This window comes from Crassostrea angulata, chromosome 8, assembly GCF_025612915.1.
Source record: "Crassostrea angulata isolate pt1a10 chromosome 8, ASM2561291v2, whole genome shotgun sequence".
NCBI classification, from domain to species: Eukaryota; Metazoa; Mollusca; class Bivalvia; order Ostreida; family Ostreidae; genus Magallana; species Magallana angulata.
Genome location: NC_069118.1, coordinates 26,585,608 through 26,603,262, shown reverse-complemented (window position 1 = coordinate 26,603,262; position 17,655 = coordinate 26,585,608). Strand labels below are relative to the sequence as shown.

General features: G+C 33.1%; 1 protein-coding gene across 3 annotated transcripts in view; it reads left to right on the top strand.

The window, feature by feature from the left end:
* The window catches only part of LOC128159955 (beta-1,4-galactosyltransferase 4-like), a 92,842-nt gene that overhangs the window by 9,396 nt on the left and 65,791 nt on the right, over positions 1–17,655 (top strand). For 2 of the 3 annotated variants that reach the window (XM_052823195.1, XM_052823197.1), the window contains exons 2-4: positions 8,789–8,866; positions 11,631–11,702; positions 11,839–12,068. In XM_052823195.1, coding sequence (XP_052679155.1) covers positions 8,789–8,866; positions 11,631–11,702; positions 11,839–12,068 — 380 coding nt within the window. The remainder of the gene's footprint in view (positions 1–8,788; positions 8,867–11,630; positions 11,703–11,838; positions 12,069–17,655) is intronic. The other variant, XM_052823196.1, reaches the window with a different exon arrangement.

The window sequence follows — 17,655 nt, the reverse complement described above, 5'->3', positions numbered from 1 at the left end:
AATTTTGCTTTTGGACCCACTTCCCTCACCCCTTCGGCAAACAGTATTCATCGGACCCCCCCCCCCGAAACAATTTCTGGATCTGGTTATAAAATGGTCTTATAAGACTGATATGAAGATATCTACAACAGCTTTATGGAAAATAGCATAGGAACTGCAACACCTTCTTTGTAGTATATAAAATGCAAAAATACATGCCCGGTGAGCTTAAATCTTATACAGTGGATGAAACAACCATAAATAAGAGGTTGAGACTAACCAATTTCTTTATTATTTCTTAAAAAATCAAAACTATTTTTTTTTTTTAAAATGAAAACGAATTTTTATGAATTCCTTTGTGTTGTAGGCATTGATCAGCGAGGAGTAGCACCTACATGGTTCATTGAAACAAAGGTCTTTTGACTTTTATTTTGTAACGCTTGCTTCATTTTTTGTATCTTTTACCCTTAAATTAAAAGAATACTTTACTAATGATACATTCGATTTTTCACACAAAATTGGTTCAATGATTGATATCATAATATCGATATTTTAAGGACAGATAAACAAAATATCTCTCTCTCTCTCTCTCTCTCTCTCTCTCTCTCTCTCTCTCTCTCTCTCTCTCTCTGTGAATTCAAAACAAACGACAAGTTGACCAGGAAAAGTGCATCGTCACAATGAACCATCTTTTTCAAAATAAAACTGGACCTCTTCTCTATTAAAACTTTTCAGCGAGAATCAGTTTACAACCTCATCATACAGAGTTACAACTGCATATAAAGAAGTCACCACTCCATATAATGAAATGATCGCATCATGTAAAGAACTGACCACATCAAATAATGATTCAACAACTGCATAGAATAAAATGTTCAAATCATATAAAGGATATATAATTTCATGTAAAGCTTTCACCACAATACATAAAGGTTTTACCACCATACAAATGTACATAATGATTTTAACACACCATAACATGATGTTAGTACTGCATATAATGAACTTATCACCTAATGTCAAGAAGTTGCACTGCATAAAAGAATTTTGCAACTGCACATGAAGAGTGTACCACATAACATAACGATTGAACAATAGTTCATTAAGAGTTTATCTCTTTATGAAATGAGTTTATGATATCATATAAAGATTTATTCATAGCATATAATAAATAAACCACTGCACATAATGATCTTACGACATAAGGTAATGATGTCACTACTTCCTATTAAGGTTTTATCCCTCTTTCACCTCTTCTACACAAATAGTATAGGAGTCTACAACTAAAGTACATGTATAAGCTACGGCGTAAATACAATAATCAAATTACCAGTTATTTAGACTTGAACTCAGATTTTATGCAGCAATACAAGTAATAGTTGATCAGTATGCAGTCTTTGAGGCTGGCAATCATCTAATAAAGGTGTTAAAGACAAAACATAGCACCTCATATTTTGAAACATCAAAGTTATCACTCTTTTTCTTTCTAGGTTATGTATTCCGGCCAATGTAAACAAATAAAGGCAAAATTTTACAAAGCACTACATAAAAGCTTTGAATCGGCATAGCCGCGTAAACTCCAGATAAGTTTGACTGAAATTAATAAAAATTGAATTAAATTGACTGACCCCTGTCGTTGAAAGCAAGGTGTACGGTGATTGCATGATGCGAGTTGAATGAAGGTGATGACAATCTAGTTGTAGCCATTAAAAATTTAATGCTACCTAACAAGGATAATTGTATTGCTTTGAAAAATGTTTTAATTATCTGCAAGGACAGTCAACGCGCCTGACAAATAATTTCATTTAAAAATTGTTCTAATAAATTAAACATGTTAAAAAAACCTGATCATGTTGATAGTTAAGACAGGTCAGCAAAACCATACAGTATTAGATATGATAATTCTCACAGTAATTACCCTATATTGTATCATCTTTTTTATTCCAGACCATAATTATTACATATACTGGTAATATAACTAATTATGACACACTGTTATATTGAAGTTAATTCTAAATAAATATTAAGGCTCCTTAATTTCAATGTAAACAAGCTAAGCAGTGACATTTTTATTTGAAACTACATGGATCAGCAGTCAGAAGTGATACTTTAGAGCAATTTGTCAAAGTAAAATTGATTTCTTTTAATTAATTGTTACACATGCAACCCCCCCCCCAAAAAAAAAAAAATAAAATATTGATCATATACCAGTCCATGTAAATATGCCAACATTGTCTAACACGGTGGCACTACTAATCATCTACATTGATACATGTACATGGATATTGTCGCTGATTAAATAATCAATGTGGAACTGGAAGGTTGTGCATTCAGATAAGTTCTAATGTCTGATGGGGAAAAGCCGATAAATCGCCATCGCAATTTTTTTTGTTCAAGACGTTTTCAACAAGTGGGATTAAAATACTCTTTAACTATTCTTTAAATTAAAATAATAAATTATATGCAAATAAAGTATTGATATATTATCCGTTGTGTAACAAAATGATATATTAGTGCGTTGGTTAAGTAATAAAACTTCATAATTTTTTACAACATGTGGTCGTAGGAAAACACATCTCGATCCGTACACCACTTTGTGGTTACAGCACACACTAAGTAATTTAATGTCTTCATTGAAAATAAGTAAATAATGGTCATTATTGCACAGTGAGGGGTTTGATATTTGATTTAAATTTCTTTAAGAAGAAATTAAATCCAAAAAGTAATCAACTACCATTATCGGATGTTATTTAAGTTAAATTACATATTTAATGAATATTCATGAGTTCAAAGTTTATCAAAATACCGTGCAATTTGGAAGGTTAGAGAAAACAATAAACCCTAACTTTTAAGGCAGCTACATTGGTCATGTGTATATACACAGTAAAATAAAAGAGCCACATTCTTAATTTATTTAAGCATGCAAAATCTTTTTGATGTAAAACAAAAAAAATTGGCAAAGTTTGTTTTTGTGCACGTGCTTACTAATTGAATTTTGATTTAAATGTTTAAATAAAAATGTTTAAGAAGAATAAAGAAAGAAAGATTGTTGTTAAATATTGTCTTTTCTATACTTAGAACTGTCCTTTGAAAATTGCCCTCTGAAAAAAAAATAATGTAAAATATGATGTAAAATAATAACAGAGAACAAATAATTATCAGTAAATAATCATTTTATTTGTTAAATTGTCAGTTCATCTTAGTAAGTATGTCTGAAAAATGCATTCCAAAATTAAAATATTTTTGCCAAAATCATTAAAATTAACAGCTTACATTTATAATAGCATTTACACAAAGCTTAACCCAGGGAATATATGTATATTGCTCTCTCTCTCTCTCTCTCTCTCTCTCTCTCTCTCTCTCTCTCTCTCTCTCTCTCTCTCTCTCTCTCTCTCTCTCTCTCTCTCCTTTAGGGTTTGCATGTCTTTGGAAGTTTGAAACGTGTTTCAAAACATTGGAGATCGAGTTCTTCACTTATTATGTTACAAATATGTTTCTGATAATATATATTTTATTCTGTTCATAACTATAGAAGTTAAGCGTGTTCAACAGGTTAATTTATTAGCCACATTCTCAGATTACGATATCGCACCTTTAATGTGACGATAAATGACATCCAATATGACACTTATAGTTGAAAAATTGACCACTGCAGTGAAAGCACCGTCCCAAGTGTTACTCAATTATGTAACAATTGATGATCTGCAGCCCTGGGCAATATTCTGAGATGAGTGCGCTTAAGCGACATGAGATTTTCGGTCGCACGTGGATCGGATTGAATTAACACATGGGTGGGAAAGTGACACACATTTAGGGGAAAAAGTTACACATATTAAGGAGTCGCCAAAAATTGATTTTCACCACATTTTGAACAAAAATAAAGCCCTTGCACTGTGATTATATAACCGCTAAAATCTAAAAAGAAAAAGTGTTAAAAAAACTCATGTGAACATTCTATAATTACTGAATCCCTCAATTCCGGACAATTCTTTTATTGTGCCAGCCTCTATAGCTACGGCATGAGTTAAGTTGATATTTGATTTTATCCTGCTTTGAACGCATGGAGGGTTTCATTTTCTAAATTCTGCTTAATAATGCTTCTAATTTTGATCTCTCTCTCTCTCTCTCTCTCTCTCTCTCTCTCTCTCTCTCTCTCTCTCATTTTTGTACAACTCTAAGAAAACGTAAATTAGTTTCCACTACGATGTCTGTAAAATCTCTTAGCAGTATTTAGTGGAAATATTCGTGGGTAAATAAAAGAAAAAGTCGATCTTACATGTCAAAATCTTAAATAAACAAATAGTTGTGATCGTACAAAATATCAATAAACATGCACGTGTGATAAAATACAGTCATGTAGATGAACACGAAGATACCGCGATCACTTGTCCGCTCGCGTGGGATCTCCTCGACTATGTGCGAGGGGTGATCATCATTTTAAGGTTAATCTTTGTTGGGTTTTTTTGTTGTTTATCTAAAACATTATTAGTATAGTTTTTATATCATTTTAGACTTAAAAATCCGCCATTGATTTATGTATGACGATGTTTCTGATTTGGAATAATATCGCTTTTATTATTTTTCAGAACGACTTCTTAATTTACATTTTAATGTTCAACTAAATAATTGAAGATGAACAAACTTTTAAAGGATCAAATCAAAACAATTATTGTGTATTAACTCAAACAAGTTTATCTTGTTATTAGATAACCGACGACCGCTATAGGTAGTGCAGCTGTGACTGAGCTCCTCGGCCGCGGACGAGCGATAACTTACGTAAAGCTACAATACACATAGAGAGCTCAGAACCCAGGAAGATTTAAAATGTTAACAGTATAATGACTAAACTCTGATTAAGATTATGTTTTGTAACCTTAAACCCCAAAGTTGATCTATATGTCTGATACTGCTTCAGTTTGAGAATGGTATTGCTTTTGTGAATAAACAGAACGATTTCTTAATTGACATCCTATCGTTTAATTTAAATTAAGAAGAGTAATAAGCTTTAATGTGTTAACTTATCAATATTCAAACGATTCTTGTGTTTGCGGCTCAATAAAATCACATATGACAGACGCGACTCTTGTGTATTAGATAACCGCTTACCGCTAGGTAGTCTGGCCGCGACCATGGGGACCGATTTTCTCGGCCGCAGGCGAGGGATGAGTTACAGTACCGATCAGACCCAACCTAACACCTGAGTAAACCCCAACTAAACCCCGGGTTTACTTTCTGGGTTTACTTTGGGTTTACTTTTTGAAAATTTGGGTCCACTCTGGATTTACTTTGGGTTTACTCGGGGTTTACTTTGGGTTTTCTCGAGAATTGCTTTTGGAGTTAACTATACACACTGAAGTGTGAAACAGACCTGTATTTTATCTTATCATCCTACTGCATGTAATTCCTGCCCCTTGTATATTCCGAATACACATGTAGCGTCTGGTTTCAGGGTATTCTTCCGATCGAGGTTTACTCTCTGTGTCCACTATGGGTTTACTTGGGGTTACTCTGGGTTTACTCTAGGTCCAATCTAGTAAACCAAGAGTAAACCCAGAAAGTAAACCCAGGGTTTAGTTGGGGTTTACTTTCTGTTAGATTGGGTCTAATCGGTACTGTACGTAATGACGCACACAATTAAGAATTTAGGTCGATTTTAAATGCCTGCAGTAAAACGACTTAAATCTATTTCATGGAAGTTATTATTTTTAATCCAGTCTATGTATCTTTCTACAAAATAAAACGAGCATTTATGTTTTCTCTATCTCGTTTTTCTTAACGGATGTCCACTATAAGACCTAAACAGATAACCCCCCCTCTAAAAAAGACTGTAAGAAAAACATGTACATGTATATTTTTAAGAAACTTTTTCTAATGAAATAAAACATCCCGTATAAAAATGCTGGTACAATTTCAGCTGTTGATTTATATCCGTTATACGCACGAAAATGAAAAGAGGTACATGTTAACAAGACAAGCTTTTAACACTCATATTAAGCAAAATCGGTACAAAATGATTTTGTAACGACATCGATAACACCATAATAAACGACTTTTCTAACGAGAGCTATAGCAAAATATTAACCATTTTTGAGTTATAAAGCGAAGACTTTTAAGGGCTCTAGGCCCCTAATTGAAGGAGCCAACCCTTTTTCATGGTGTCAAATGAAAGTCCTGCACATATTTTGTTCTGAAAATTTTGAACTAAAGTGCTACGAGACAAAAACACTACTAAAAATAAGCATTTTTTAAAGCACAAAATTCAAATTAATTTTTTGAAACTTTAAAGGGAAATTGTAAAAGCAAAACTCGGAGGACAACGTTTTGGATATCTATTTTCAAGATTTGTGACTTTGTAACACATGCTTTGAGCGATTTCAGAGCCTTTGTGTGCACAGGAATGCCGATATTTAAAAAAAAAAAGGGGAATAACTTGGTACCTGAAGTGTTGATTTCAATGAATTTTATTTGGTGTAGCAAAATTGTAATCTGCAATATATCCTGAAAATTTGAATGCAATATGTCAAGAAACAAGCGAGATATTTCAGTTTTAAAAAACGTCCAAAATGATTTCACTAAAAATAAAAGAAAGGTCTACATGCAGTGTTCATCACATTTAAAATCAAACTGTCCCAAAACCTATTTATTTAAAGAGTGATTATTTCATTTAGATTACTCGGGTATAACGTTTGTCAGAATAAATGATTGTGGTTTTCAATCAGTTGGTATCACCGTAGGTAAATACAGGTGATGGTAGAGCCTAATTGACTGTGAAACACGCTCGCTTGTTAGTAAATGGCATGGGGTGATGGATTGCACTAAATAAATATCTTCCGAAGAACAAGAAATTAGGGTTAGCATTAATTGCTTATAATGGGACAATTGTTATGTTAACTTTCCATTTAAAAAAAATTTACATGTACACAGAATATGAAAATTGAAATCCGGAGTGTTCCGAACCCAAAACAAACAATCATGACATATAATAACTTACCCACCCCACCTCTATCCACAAGATGAATCTCTGCCATTCAGTCATTGAAAGGTGACTGAATGGCATAGCTATGCCATTCAGTCACCTTTCCAGACCATTCAGTTATCATTCAGTTGACTGAATGGCAGAGCTTCATCCTGTGATGAACATATCTATTTCATTTTTGACGATCATTTAATCAACAACTACATTCCTTTGCTTCAGATGACTTTTTACATATTAAGCGAATTCCTGCTAATTATCGATAGAATATTAAAATGCCTTTTTTCCTTTTAAATTTGAAAATAGAATTATAACTATAATTTATTTAGATAAACTAAACACTAAACCAGTAACACGATGAAACTATTGTTTAACTATATCATTTTTCATTTAAAACATTTAAGATTAAAATTTAAATGTTGGAGAAATTTAGCTAAGGTACATTTTTCCAACTTAGTAAGAGCAAAATTAATAGGATCAGCTTTTCAGCCCTTGTCAGTACATCTCTAGATTCATTTACGTTTATCATTAATGTCAGTACATTGTCAGTGATTGTCTAAGTTTATCAGTACAGAGTGGAATCGTCAGCACTTTTCTGGCTCAGTAGTTGGATCTTCCAAAGGACAACATTTGCGAAAGAAAAAAATAGCGGGTTTTCTTTTTTTTGTCTTCCCTATAGTCCTGAGATATTAAAGATTTGATGGTTTTACTTGTTCACTATTTTCTCAAAAAATTATCAAAGATAGAATTTTTAAAATTTCAATAATGGTATAAAGTCTTTATTCGCAGTGCCATTCGTGTATCCGAACGTCCCCCGTTATTTCGGTCGGGGGTTACCTCTATCCTGTTGCCTACTTCCAGTTTACATGTAATTGGACCTTTTTTTTAACAAATTGAAGATGCTGAACTTTATCTTTCACTCTTCTGCAGCATTGCACCAAAGATCAAAACTAAAAACGACTTTTTAACAAAGATATCAAGTTTACGGCTTTTGAGTCTCCAATGCCGTTCTGTGGCCTTCAGTACAGAAAAAAATTCCTATTCCCGATTCCTTAGACCAACCAAATTAAAAGATGGAAGAAACGTACTTCGAAACCTATATTTTCTGTCAGCTCAACTTGAAAACAGATTTAAAAATGTCTAACTAGAAAACTTCACGGCTAATGGCCGACAACTTTAATTCTTGCATTAGAAATTTCATCATGTCCTGTCTGTCGAATGTAAATAAAAGCTTGTGCTGTATGTCTGTGTCTTGTTTTCGTTTTATTCCATAACTTGGATATATCTGATGAACACAAGAGCATTAATAACGACAAATATTTATTTCCCGATTTTATAGGAATTAAATTTGCAATTTCTTTTCTCTCTATCCTTTTCCCTCAAATTTCACTGAAAACCTGCGTTTGCATGGTTACATGTATCAGCAGCCTTTAATATATGTTGAAGATCCATCGTAGGGCCATAAAGCCACTTTGAATTGAAATGTTGACCTTTACCAGTCAATATGACATAAAGGTCAAAGGTCCAACAAAATGTGTACCTTTTTTCATAAAGTAGCACAGATAAAATGATTTATTAATTATATTGAAACAAACATAAAAAATAATTAGTTAAAAAGTCTAATTGTTCAAGAACAATTAATCTTCTAGTTCTTACATTTTTGTCATTTTTCTAAAGAGACACTTTAAAGAATGCAAAATATAAAATGTTTTAAAATCGGTCCACGCATTCTCGAGAAAGGATAGAACACATTTGATTAATGAAAATATAAAACTTTCTTAGAAGTACATAAATATCAGACTGTCACATTTTTAATTCATTATGATATTTTTTCAGAAATGATGGAAATGATGGAATCGAAAAGAAGTAGACTAAAACTTGGACAAGGCATTCTTGATGCTGCTGCTGATCTAGGTTTAATGTTTATATGAAAGTACAATACGCTTTTATTCAGAGCAAACTTTTACGCCATTCCTGGATCGTCATGCAGTTATGTACAAACTACTGATCTGCTACGCATAATAATAACGTCTAGAAGAAAATGTTTGGCATAACAACGTTAAGTTGGCGGTACATGTACGTTAAAGTCACAGAGCAAAAAAAGATGTCAAAATAATCTCAGATATTTAAAAACAAGTTGCTGTCTTTTAAAAAAGGACTACAATACGTGGACCATTTGCATGTGTTTCCAACGAAAACGTGAAAGCCTTAAGATAATCAGAGATTCCACCGACTCTAGCCCTCTGCTTTTAACCACTAAATTTGTACGTTGTATTACGTACACTTGTATGTATAGCCCTGACTTGTTATCTCAGAATTTAAAGGGTTCATACTTCTCAAATAATTATGATCTATCTATGAATGAAATTTGCATGTATAGTATCAGGCATTCGGTGAATTCTACTATTTGCGCACACATTACGATTCGCACTACTTTGTTAACTATGCAGTGACAGCTTTGTGTAAATTAAAAATTTCATATTTTAATGCATTTTCTTGAGATTTAAACTTTTATACAGTGACATAATTATTCAATCATACTTAAATGATTAAACAATTTAATCGGGAAGTTCTCTAGCCTCGCCTACTATAAAAGTAAAGTTAAGCTACATGCATGTGAATTAGGAAAACAACAAAACATTGCAAATTATGCTATATGATGCATGTTGTAGTTTCGGCATAACATTAACTTATTTCACAATATATCCCGATCCCGATTCAGATAAACGTGTGCTAACCTGGTTCCCTGAGCTACCCATTACGCACAGGAACCAGGCTAGCTCATGCGACGGCTGAATTTTCCCCATAGCATCCGGTTTAACCTCGCTTATATATTTTCTGCGTGGACCTCAGGGTCCACGCAAAAAAAATATAGTCTGTTCCAAAATATTTTGCCACACATTTTCTTAAATTATTCGATAATACTTCAGTTCTTAAACGATGTTCATTAAATAGTATGAAATCACAAGATATCTTCTTTGAAACGACCTCTCTACACATAGTTGGTCATGCTTGAATGTACTGCTAGAAGAGATTTTTGCATTGCAAAAGAAATGATAGTACCCGTATTACATGTATAATACTGCAAAGTTGTGCGAGATATTCCGAGTGTCTTCCAAATAAAGAAAAAATGTCACATTTTCCATTATAAATCTTTGTATGAAATCTGCTTTCGCTCCTGGGATTATTTTTTAGTAAAAAATGACTAGGTGTCAATGAAGATATCTTTGATATTTTTTTCTTTCATCGATTTCAATTGGAATTCTTTTTCAGGTAAGAGAATTTAAAAATCGTCCAAATTAACTGCAGAAATATCTATGTACAGACTATAGAGGACATTTACGAGAGCCCATTGAGCTCATTTTCATAGGTAAAAAAATATTTTTTTCACGAAAAAACGCGAAACTGTCGCGATATAACGCGTAACTTTAGAATATAAATGTGTAACTTTCGCGAAATAATACGAAACTGTCGTGAATAAACGCGAAAATACGCGACAAAACGCGTTAGTTTCGCGAAGAAACGCGTTTATTTGCGAAAGTTTCGCGTTAGTTCGTAAAAGTTTCGGGTTATATTGCGTAAGTTTCGCGTTTATTCGCAAAAGTAACGCGTTTATTTGCGAAAAACATGCGTTCATTTGCACAAGTTATGCGTTTATTCGCGAAAGAAAAGCGTTTATTCACGTTTATTCGCAATAGTTTCACGTTAATTCGCAAAAGTTTTGGGTTTTATCGCGTAAGTTTCGCGTTTATTTGCGAAAGTAACGCGTTTATTCGCGAAAAGAATATTTTTGTTACCTACGAAAATGAGCTCAATGGGCTTTCGTAGACATTAACCTCTGCGTGCAAGGGTTGAGAAAAATTTACACGATTTGAGAAAATGGATTAACTTAAACAATTAATGTTAAAACCATACGATATTGAATAAGAAACCAGTTTATGATATGCAAAATGAAGAACATGAAAAATGTTGTTTTTTATTATTTTGTAATGCAAATTTTTAACTTTCACTTTTCTCTCAGTAAGCATTGGAAACTAGACTTGCATAAACTGTAAAATTCAACACTTTGATTCATGTCCAGATGCAATCCCCACTTTTCTGTGCAGCAAAGATTTTTCTTAAAATAACATACACAAAATTGAATAGACATGCCCCCCCCCTCCACTTTCATGGGACCATATAAAAAATAGAATGGAAAACGAGTAAATGAACAGTGAAATTGAAGTTAAAGGTATATTGCTCCCTTATGAACATGTTGTCGAAAGCATCTAGGGAAAATTCAAATTATTAATATTCTAAAAACTTTAAATCAGAATTAAAATGAGGTGAATAGACAAGAATACCAGTTAATTAAATTGTTTAAACCAAAACTATATGGCATTTAGTGCAAAAAAGATTAAAAAATGTATCTTTATTAGTGGGAATATCTAATATAATTTAAGTAATATCTAGAAATTTCATTTCCTTTTTTGGCTCAGTGACTTTAACTTACCGATACTTTTACTTCCATTTGCTTAAAATTTAGACATTACTACGTGACGTGCCGAATATTTGTTCATAAATGCCTGAAGAGTCAGGAATAGAAATATTTTAGTTTCCTTTGTTACATGACCAACGCAAACGGATATGATGATGAGTAATACAAATCAATCTATCAATTTTATATTTTTATCATTAGGCTATTTTGTTCCAGAAAAGGAGAACGCCGAGAAAAGTAAACCGCTTTGTCCACTTATTCCTAATGGTCTAGGTATGAGTAATGCTATTCTCAATCTATCGAATGGAATTTTTCTCGTTCCATAACATTTTTTTCTATACATTTAATTTCATTTAATAACATAGTTTACGCTAATATGTTATTAAATGTGACATTATCTCTGCAACAGTTGGAAATAGAAAGGTCAACAAAACACCACCAACTTTGGAAGATATGGAAAGGAATTATAGTCTGATACAAAACGGCCAATATAAACCTAAGAATTGTAAATCTCGACAGAATGTAGCCGTACTCATTCCCTTCCGCGACAGGGAAAGTCATCTAAGAATTTTCCTTAACCATATGCATCCATTTCTCATGAGGCAGCAACTACAATATGGAATATACGTTGTGGAACAGGTAATTTTTTTTAACTGATAGACAACAAGCTAGCTACATGTATATTAGAAATCCATGATGACGTAGCGAAGTAAAAAAAGAGTAAACAATCATAACAAATTCAAGGTGGTCGCACATTTGAAATCAGATACTTTCATAAGACAGTAATACCTATACCAAGTGTGTGCCCCTAAATTACACAATATCCAGTACTATTTAAAAATCATGATTTACTTAAAGAAATATAGCTTATTCCATATTATCCTTGGAGCGAGAGTCAGAATAGCTCAGTCGACAGAGCCGTGGACATGTGCCCAGGCGACCCAGGCTCAAGCCCCGAGTGCAGACATTAATTTTTCAAATTTTTTGTATAGATTACCAATTTTGTCGTAAAAGTGAAGGATTTATTTGATTTACTCTAAAATCGGACGGAAGACCAACTTGTTGCTCACAACGACATCGTGTCTAGTTTTTCAACGGAAGACCCTCTTTTTATTCTTTGGTTTCTTTTTTCGTTATTATTAGGGTCTTCTTTATCAGACAGAAGACCCTCTTGTTTTTCTTCTGTTTCTTTCTATTATTATTATTATTATTAGGGTCTTCCGTTTCCGATTGTTATTCTACGGTATCTTTTTTTTATTTTGGTATTCCGTCTTCAGCGGAAGACCTTTTTATCATTCTATTGTTTCTTTTTCAATTTTTGTTTTTTAATTCTTTTTTTTTCCTTACACATTTTGTGTAGGCGATTTCTCAGAGATGACTTGCTCGATTTTTTTTCAAATTTTCAGGACTGATGCCTCCTTATCTGTAGTGTTTACCGCCGTGACAGTTTTTTTTAAATTTACCACCGGTCGGAAGTTTTCGTCGTTAAACGATTTTTTGAAGTCAATTTCCGCGACGTTTATAAAAAAACAAGAAAAAAATAGAGCGCGAGGGTCCGAGTAGCTAAGTCATTAGAGTCGTGGACATGTGCCCAAGTGACCTGGGTTCAAGCCCCGAGTGCCAATAAGTTTCTTTTTGTTACAAATGTTTTGCTTATATTTATGATCTATTCTTAAAATGATGGGTTTTATCTCATATATTAAAAAAATGGAGGTAAGACCCCCTCGTTGCTCGCACCAAGCACAATCTAGTAAGGATATTCAAGACTCTCTTGTTAATCTACAGTTTCTTTTTCCATATTGAGGTCTTTCGTTTCCAACGGAAGACCTTATTGTTTTCGTTTGATTTCTCTTTCCCAATTATTATTATTAAGGTCTTTCGTTTCCAACGGAAGACCTTATTGTTTACGTTCGGTTTCATTTTCTCTATTATTAGGGTCTTCTGTTTTCAGCGGAAGACCCCTGTAGTATTCTTTTGTTTTCTTATTCACTTTTCCTATAGTAATTATTTTTATTAAGGTTTTTTTTTTCCAACGGAAGACCTTATTGTTATTCTTCGGTTTCTCTTTCTGTATTATTATTTTTTTTTCTTCCGTTTTTTTGTGCACGCGATTGTTCGAAAACGGCTCGGTCTATCCTCATCAAATTTTTCAAAATGATATTTTTCGGTGTGAACTTGATAGCAAATTTTTTACATTGATGACATCATAGCCGTTTTTGAGATATTGATATTTTTTTCAATTTTAATATGGGTATTTTGTTTGCGGACGTTCTCTTAAACTATAAAAGATATTGCGCTCAATTTTCTACGGTTGGAAGAGGAAAGATTGAAGTTTTGCATGGTTGTTGTTTCATATGTCTAGTTAAGGTCTTACTTTTACAAAGGACGACCTTTTTGTAATTCTTCGGTTTCTTTTTCCCTATTATTAGGATCTTCCGTTTCCAACAGAAGACCTTATTGTTCTCGTATTGTTTTTTTATTAAGGTCTTCCGTTGGAAACGGAAGACTATATTGTTTTCGTACTGTTTCTTATTAAGGTCTTCCGTTTTTAACGGAAGACCTTATTGTTTTCGTACTGTTTCTTATTAAGGTCTTCCGTTTCCAACGGAAGACATTTTTGTTTTCGTACTGTTTTTTAAGGTCTTCCGTTTCCAACGGAAGACCTAAATGTTTTCGTACTGTTTCTTTTTAAGGTCTTCCGTTTCCAACGGAAGACCTTATTGTTTTCGTACTGTTTCTTCTTATTATTTTTTTCCACAAATTTTGTGCACGCGATTTCTCAGGAACTGTTCATCCGATTTTCACCATTTTTCAGAGATGATTGCCAGAGGTCATAATTCTAGACGCTTTTTGAAATTTTGGTATCGTCACTTCCGGTACCAAGTTACGGCGGATTTTCTATTTTTTTTTACGACCTATTTTGTGCAGAGCAGATCTCAGAAACTGTTAGAGATATGAATACGAAATTTTCAGGATAGGTAGTCTATAGTTTGAAGTTGTCCACTATTATATTGTTTTACGCCAGTGGCGCCATTTCTTTGAGCTCGCCTCGGCAAGAAAGTTGGGTCCGAATTTTCATTCAAAATTTTCATACGTTTTGATTTGTATTTTTTTATCAGTTGATAATTTGTTAAATAGTGTATTACAAAAGTGGTAGAAAATCAGAAGTTCTTTCCAATATAATCAAGGAAAAGGGGCTGACCACTTTAATTAGGGGCCAAAAGACTCGTAAAGTCTATTACGAATAACTTGAAAACGATAAATATTTTGTTATGCATTATAGAATCAAAGTTATTGAACACTTCATTATCGGTTTGAAAAAAGTCATCGTCAGGTCCATGTTTTACGTAATTAGGGATTTTTATTCATTATCTAAAAATTAACGGGTGTGTTAATTTTGAAATTGTATCGATATTTCCTGGTAGCATTTAAAATTTTAAAAAAAATCGGACGGAAGACCTACTCGTTACTCGTAACGAGGTCGTATCTAGTTATTATTTTTTTTCCCCAAATTTTGTGCACGCGGTTTCTCGAAAACTATGGGACCGTTTTCAACCATTTTTTCACAGATGATGCGATGTAATCTGAATTTAATATGTTTTTGAATTTTTGTTATCGTCACTTCCGGTACCTATTTATCGGCCATTTTGTATATTTTTACGACCTATTTTGTGAAGAGCTGATCTCAGAAACTCTAAGAAACATGACTATGAAATTTTCAGAATATGTAGTCTGTAGTTTGAAGTTGTGCACTATTATTTTGTTTTACGCCAGTGGCGCCATTTCTTGAAGCTCGCTTGGGCACGAAATTGGGTACAAATATTGTTCAAAATTTTCATACGTTTTAATCTGTATTTTTTTATCAGTTGATATTTTGTTAAGACATATATAACAAAAGTGGTAGATTATCATAAGTTCTTTCCAACAAAATCAAGTAAAAGGGGCTGGCCCCTTTTTTAGGGGCCAAGACACTTGTAAACTCTATTACAAATAACTGAAAAACGATAAAAATGTTGTAATGCATTATGGAAGCAAAGTTGTTGATCGTAACAATATCTATCAGAAAAAATCATTGCCACGCCAATTTATTACGTAATAAAGAGATTTTTAGAGGCCAAAGTACTTAAACTTTGACGCAACATATCTAGAAAAGAGTACATATTTTGTTAAGCATTGTAGAAGAGAAAATGTTTGCATAGATGACTCTAATCGATTCCATTAATCAAAACACGAAAGTCTGTCCCCATTAAGGATCTAAAGGGTTGGCCCCTAAAATATTCAATCATTTGTATCTCAAAAATGAACAACAATTCTAGATAGGTGTAAGAACAAAAAATGTAAGTATTCGTGAGATCATTCGAATGAACTCAAGAAAAAGGGGCTGGCCCTTTAAATTAGGGGCCAAGACAGTCGTAAACTCTATTAGACATACCTTAAAAACGATAAAGATTTTGTAATGCATTATGGAAGCAAAGTTGTTGATCGTAACAAATCTATCAGAAAAAATTATTGCCACACCCATTGATGACGTAATTAGGATTTTTTAGGGGCCAAAGTACTTAAACTTTGACGCAATATATCTTGAAAAGGAGACATATTTTGTTGAGCATTGTAGAAAAGAAAATGTTTGCATTGATGACTCTAATCGATTCCATTAATCAAAACACGAAAGTCTGTCCCCATTAAGGATCTAGAGGGTTGGCCCCTAAAATATTCAATCATTTGTATTTCAAAAATGAACAACAATTCTAGATAGGTGTAAGAACAAAAAATGTAAGTATTCGTAAGACCAATTAAATGAACTCAAGAAAAAGGGGCTGGCCCCTTTAATTAGGGGCCAAGACACTCGTAAACTCTATTACACATACCTTAAAAACGATAAAGATTTTGTAATGCATTATGGAAGCAAAGTTGTTGATCGTAACAATATCTATCAGAAAAAATTATTGCCACACCCATTGATGACGTAATTAGGAATTTTTAGGGGCCAAAGTACTTAAACTTTGACGCAATATATCTTGAAAAGGAGACATATTTTGTTGAGCATTGTAGAAGAGAAAATGTTTGCATTGATGACTCTAATCGATTCCATTAATCAAAACACGAAAGTCTGTCCCCATTAAGGATCTAGAGGGTTGGCCCCTAAAATATTCAATCCTTTGTATCTCAAAATTCAACAACAATTCTAGATAGGTGTAAGAACAAAAAATGTAAGTATTCGTGAGATCATTCGAATGAACTCAAGAAAAAGGGGTGGCCCCTTAAATTAAGGGCAAAGATACTCGTAAACTCTATTAGACATACCTTGAAAACGATAAAGATTTTGTTTTGCATTATAGAAGCAAAGTTGTGGATCGCACCAATATCTATTAGAAAAAATCATTGCCACACCCATTTATTACGTAATTAGGGACTTGTAGGGGTCAAAGTACTTAAACTTTGATGCAATATATCAAGAGAAGTAGAAATATTTTGTAAGACATCATAGAAGAGAAAATGTTTGCATTAATAATTTTATTCGATTCCACTTATCAAAACACCAATGTCTGTCCCAATTAAGGATCTAGAGGGCTGGCCCCTAGAATAATCAATCATTTGTATCTCAAAAATATCTATTAGAAAAAAACATTGCCACACCCATTTATTACGTAATTAGGGATTTGTAGAGGCCAAAGTACTTAAACTTTGACGCAATAAATCTAGAAAATGAGACATATTTTTTTTAGGATTGTAGAAGAGAAAATGTTTGCATTGATAATTTTATCGATTCCATTAATCAAGGCACCAATGTCTATCCCCATTAAGGATGTAGAGGGCTGGCCCCTAAAATATTCAATCATTTGTATCATAAAATGAACACAACAATTTAAGATGAGTGTAAGAACAATAAAATGTTAGTATTCGTGGAAACATTTGAATGACTCAAGAAAAAGGAGCTGACCCCTTAAAATAGGGGCCAGGGCACTCGTAGAGTGTCTTAAACATACCTTAAAAACGATAACGATTTTGTAATGCATTATAGAAGCAAAGGTGTTGATCGTCACAATATCAGTTTGTAGAACTCATTGCCACACCCATTGATGACGTAATTAGGGATTTTTAGGGGCCTAAAATCTTAAATCTTTAATGTGCTGTATGTGAAAAATCAAAACACTTTGTCAAGCATTTGAAAGCATATTGACAATCGTATGCATTATCTGAAAGGGAGGGGTCGAGTGGAAATTCT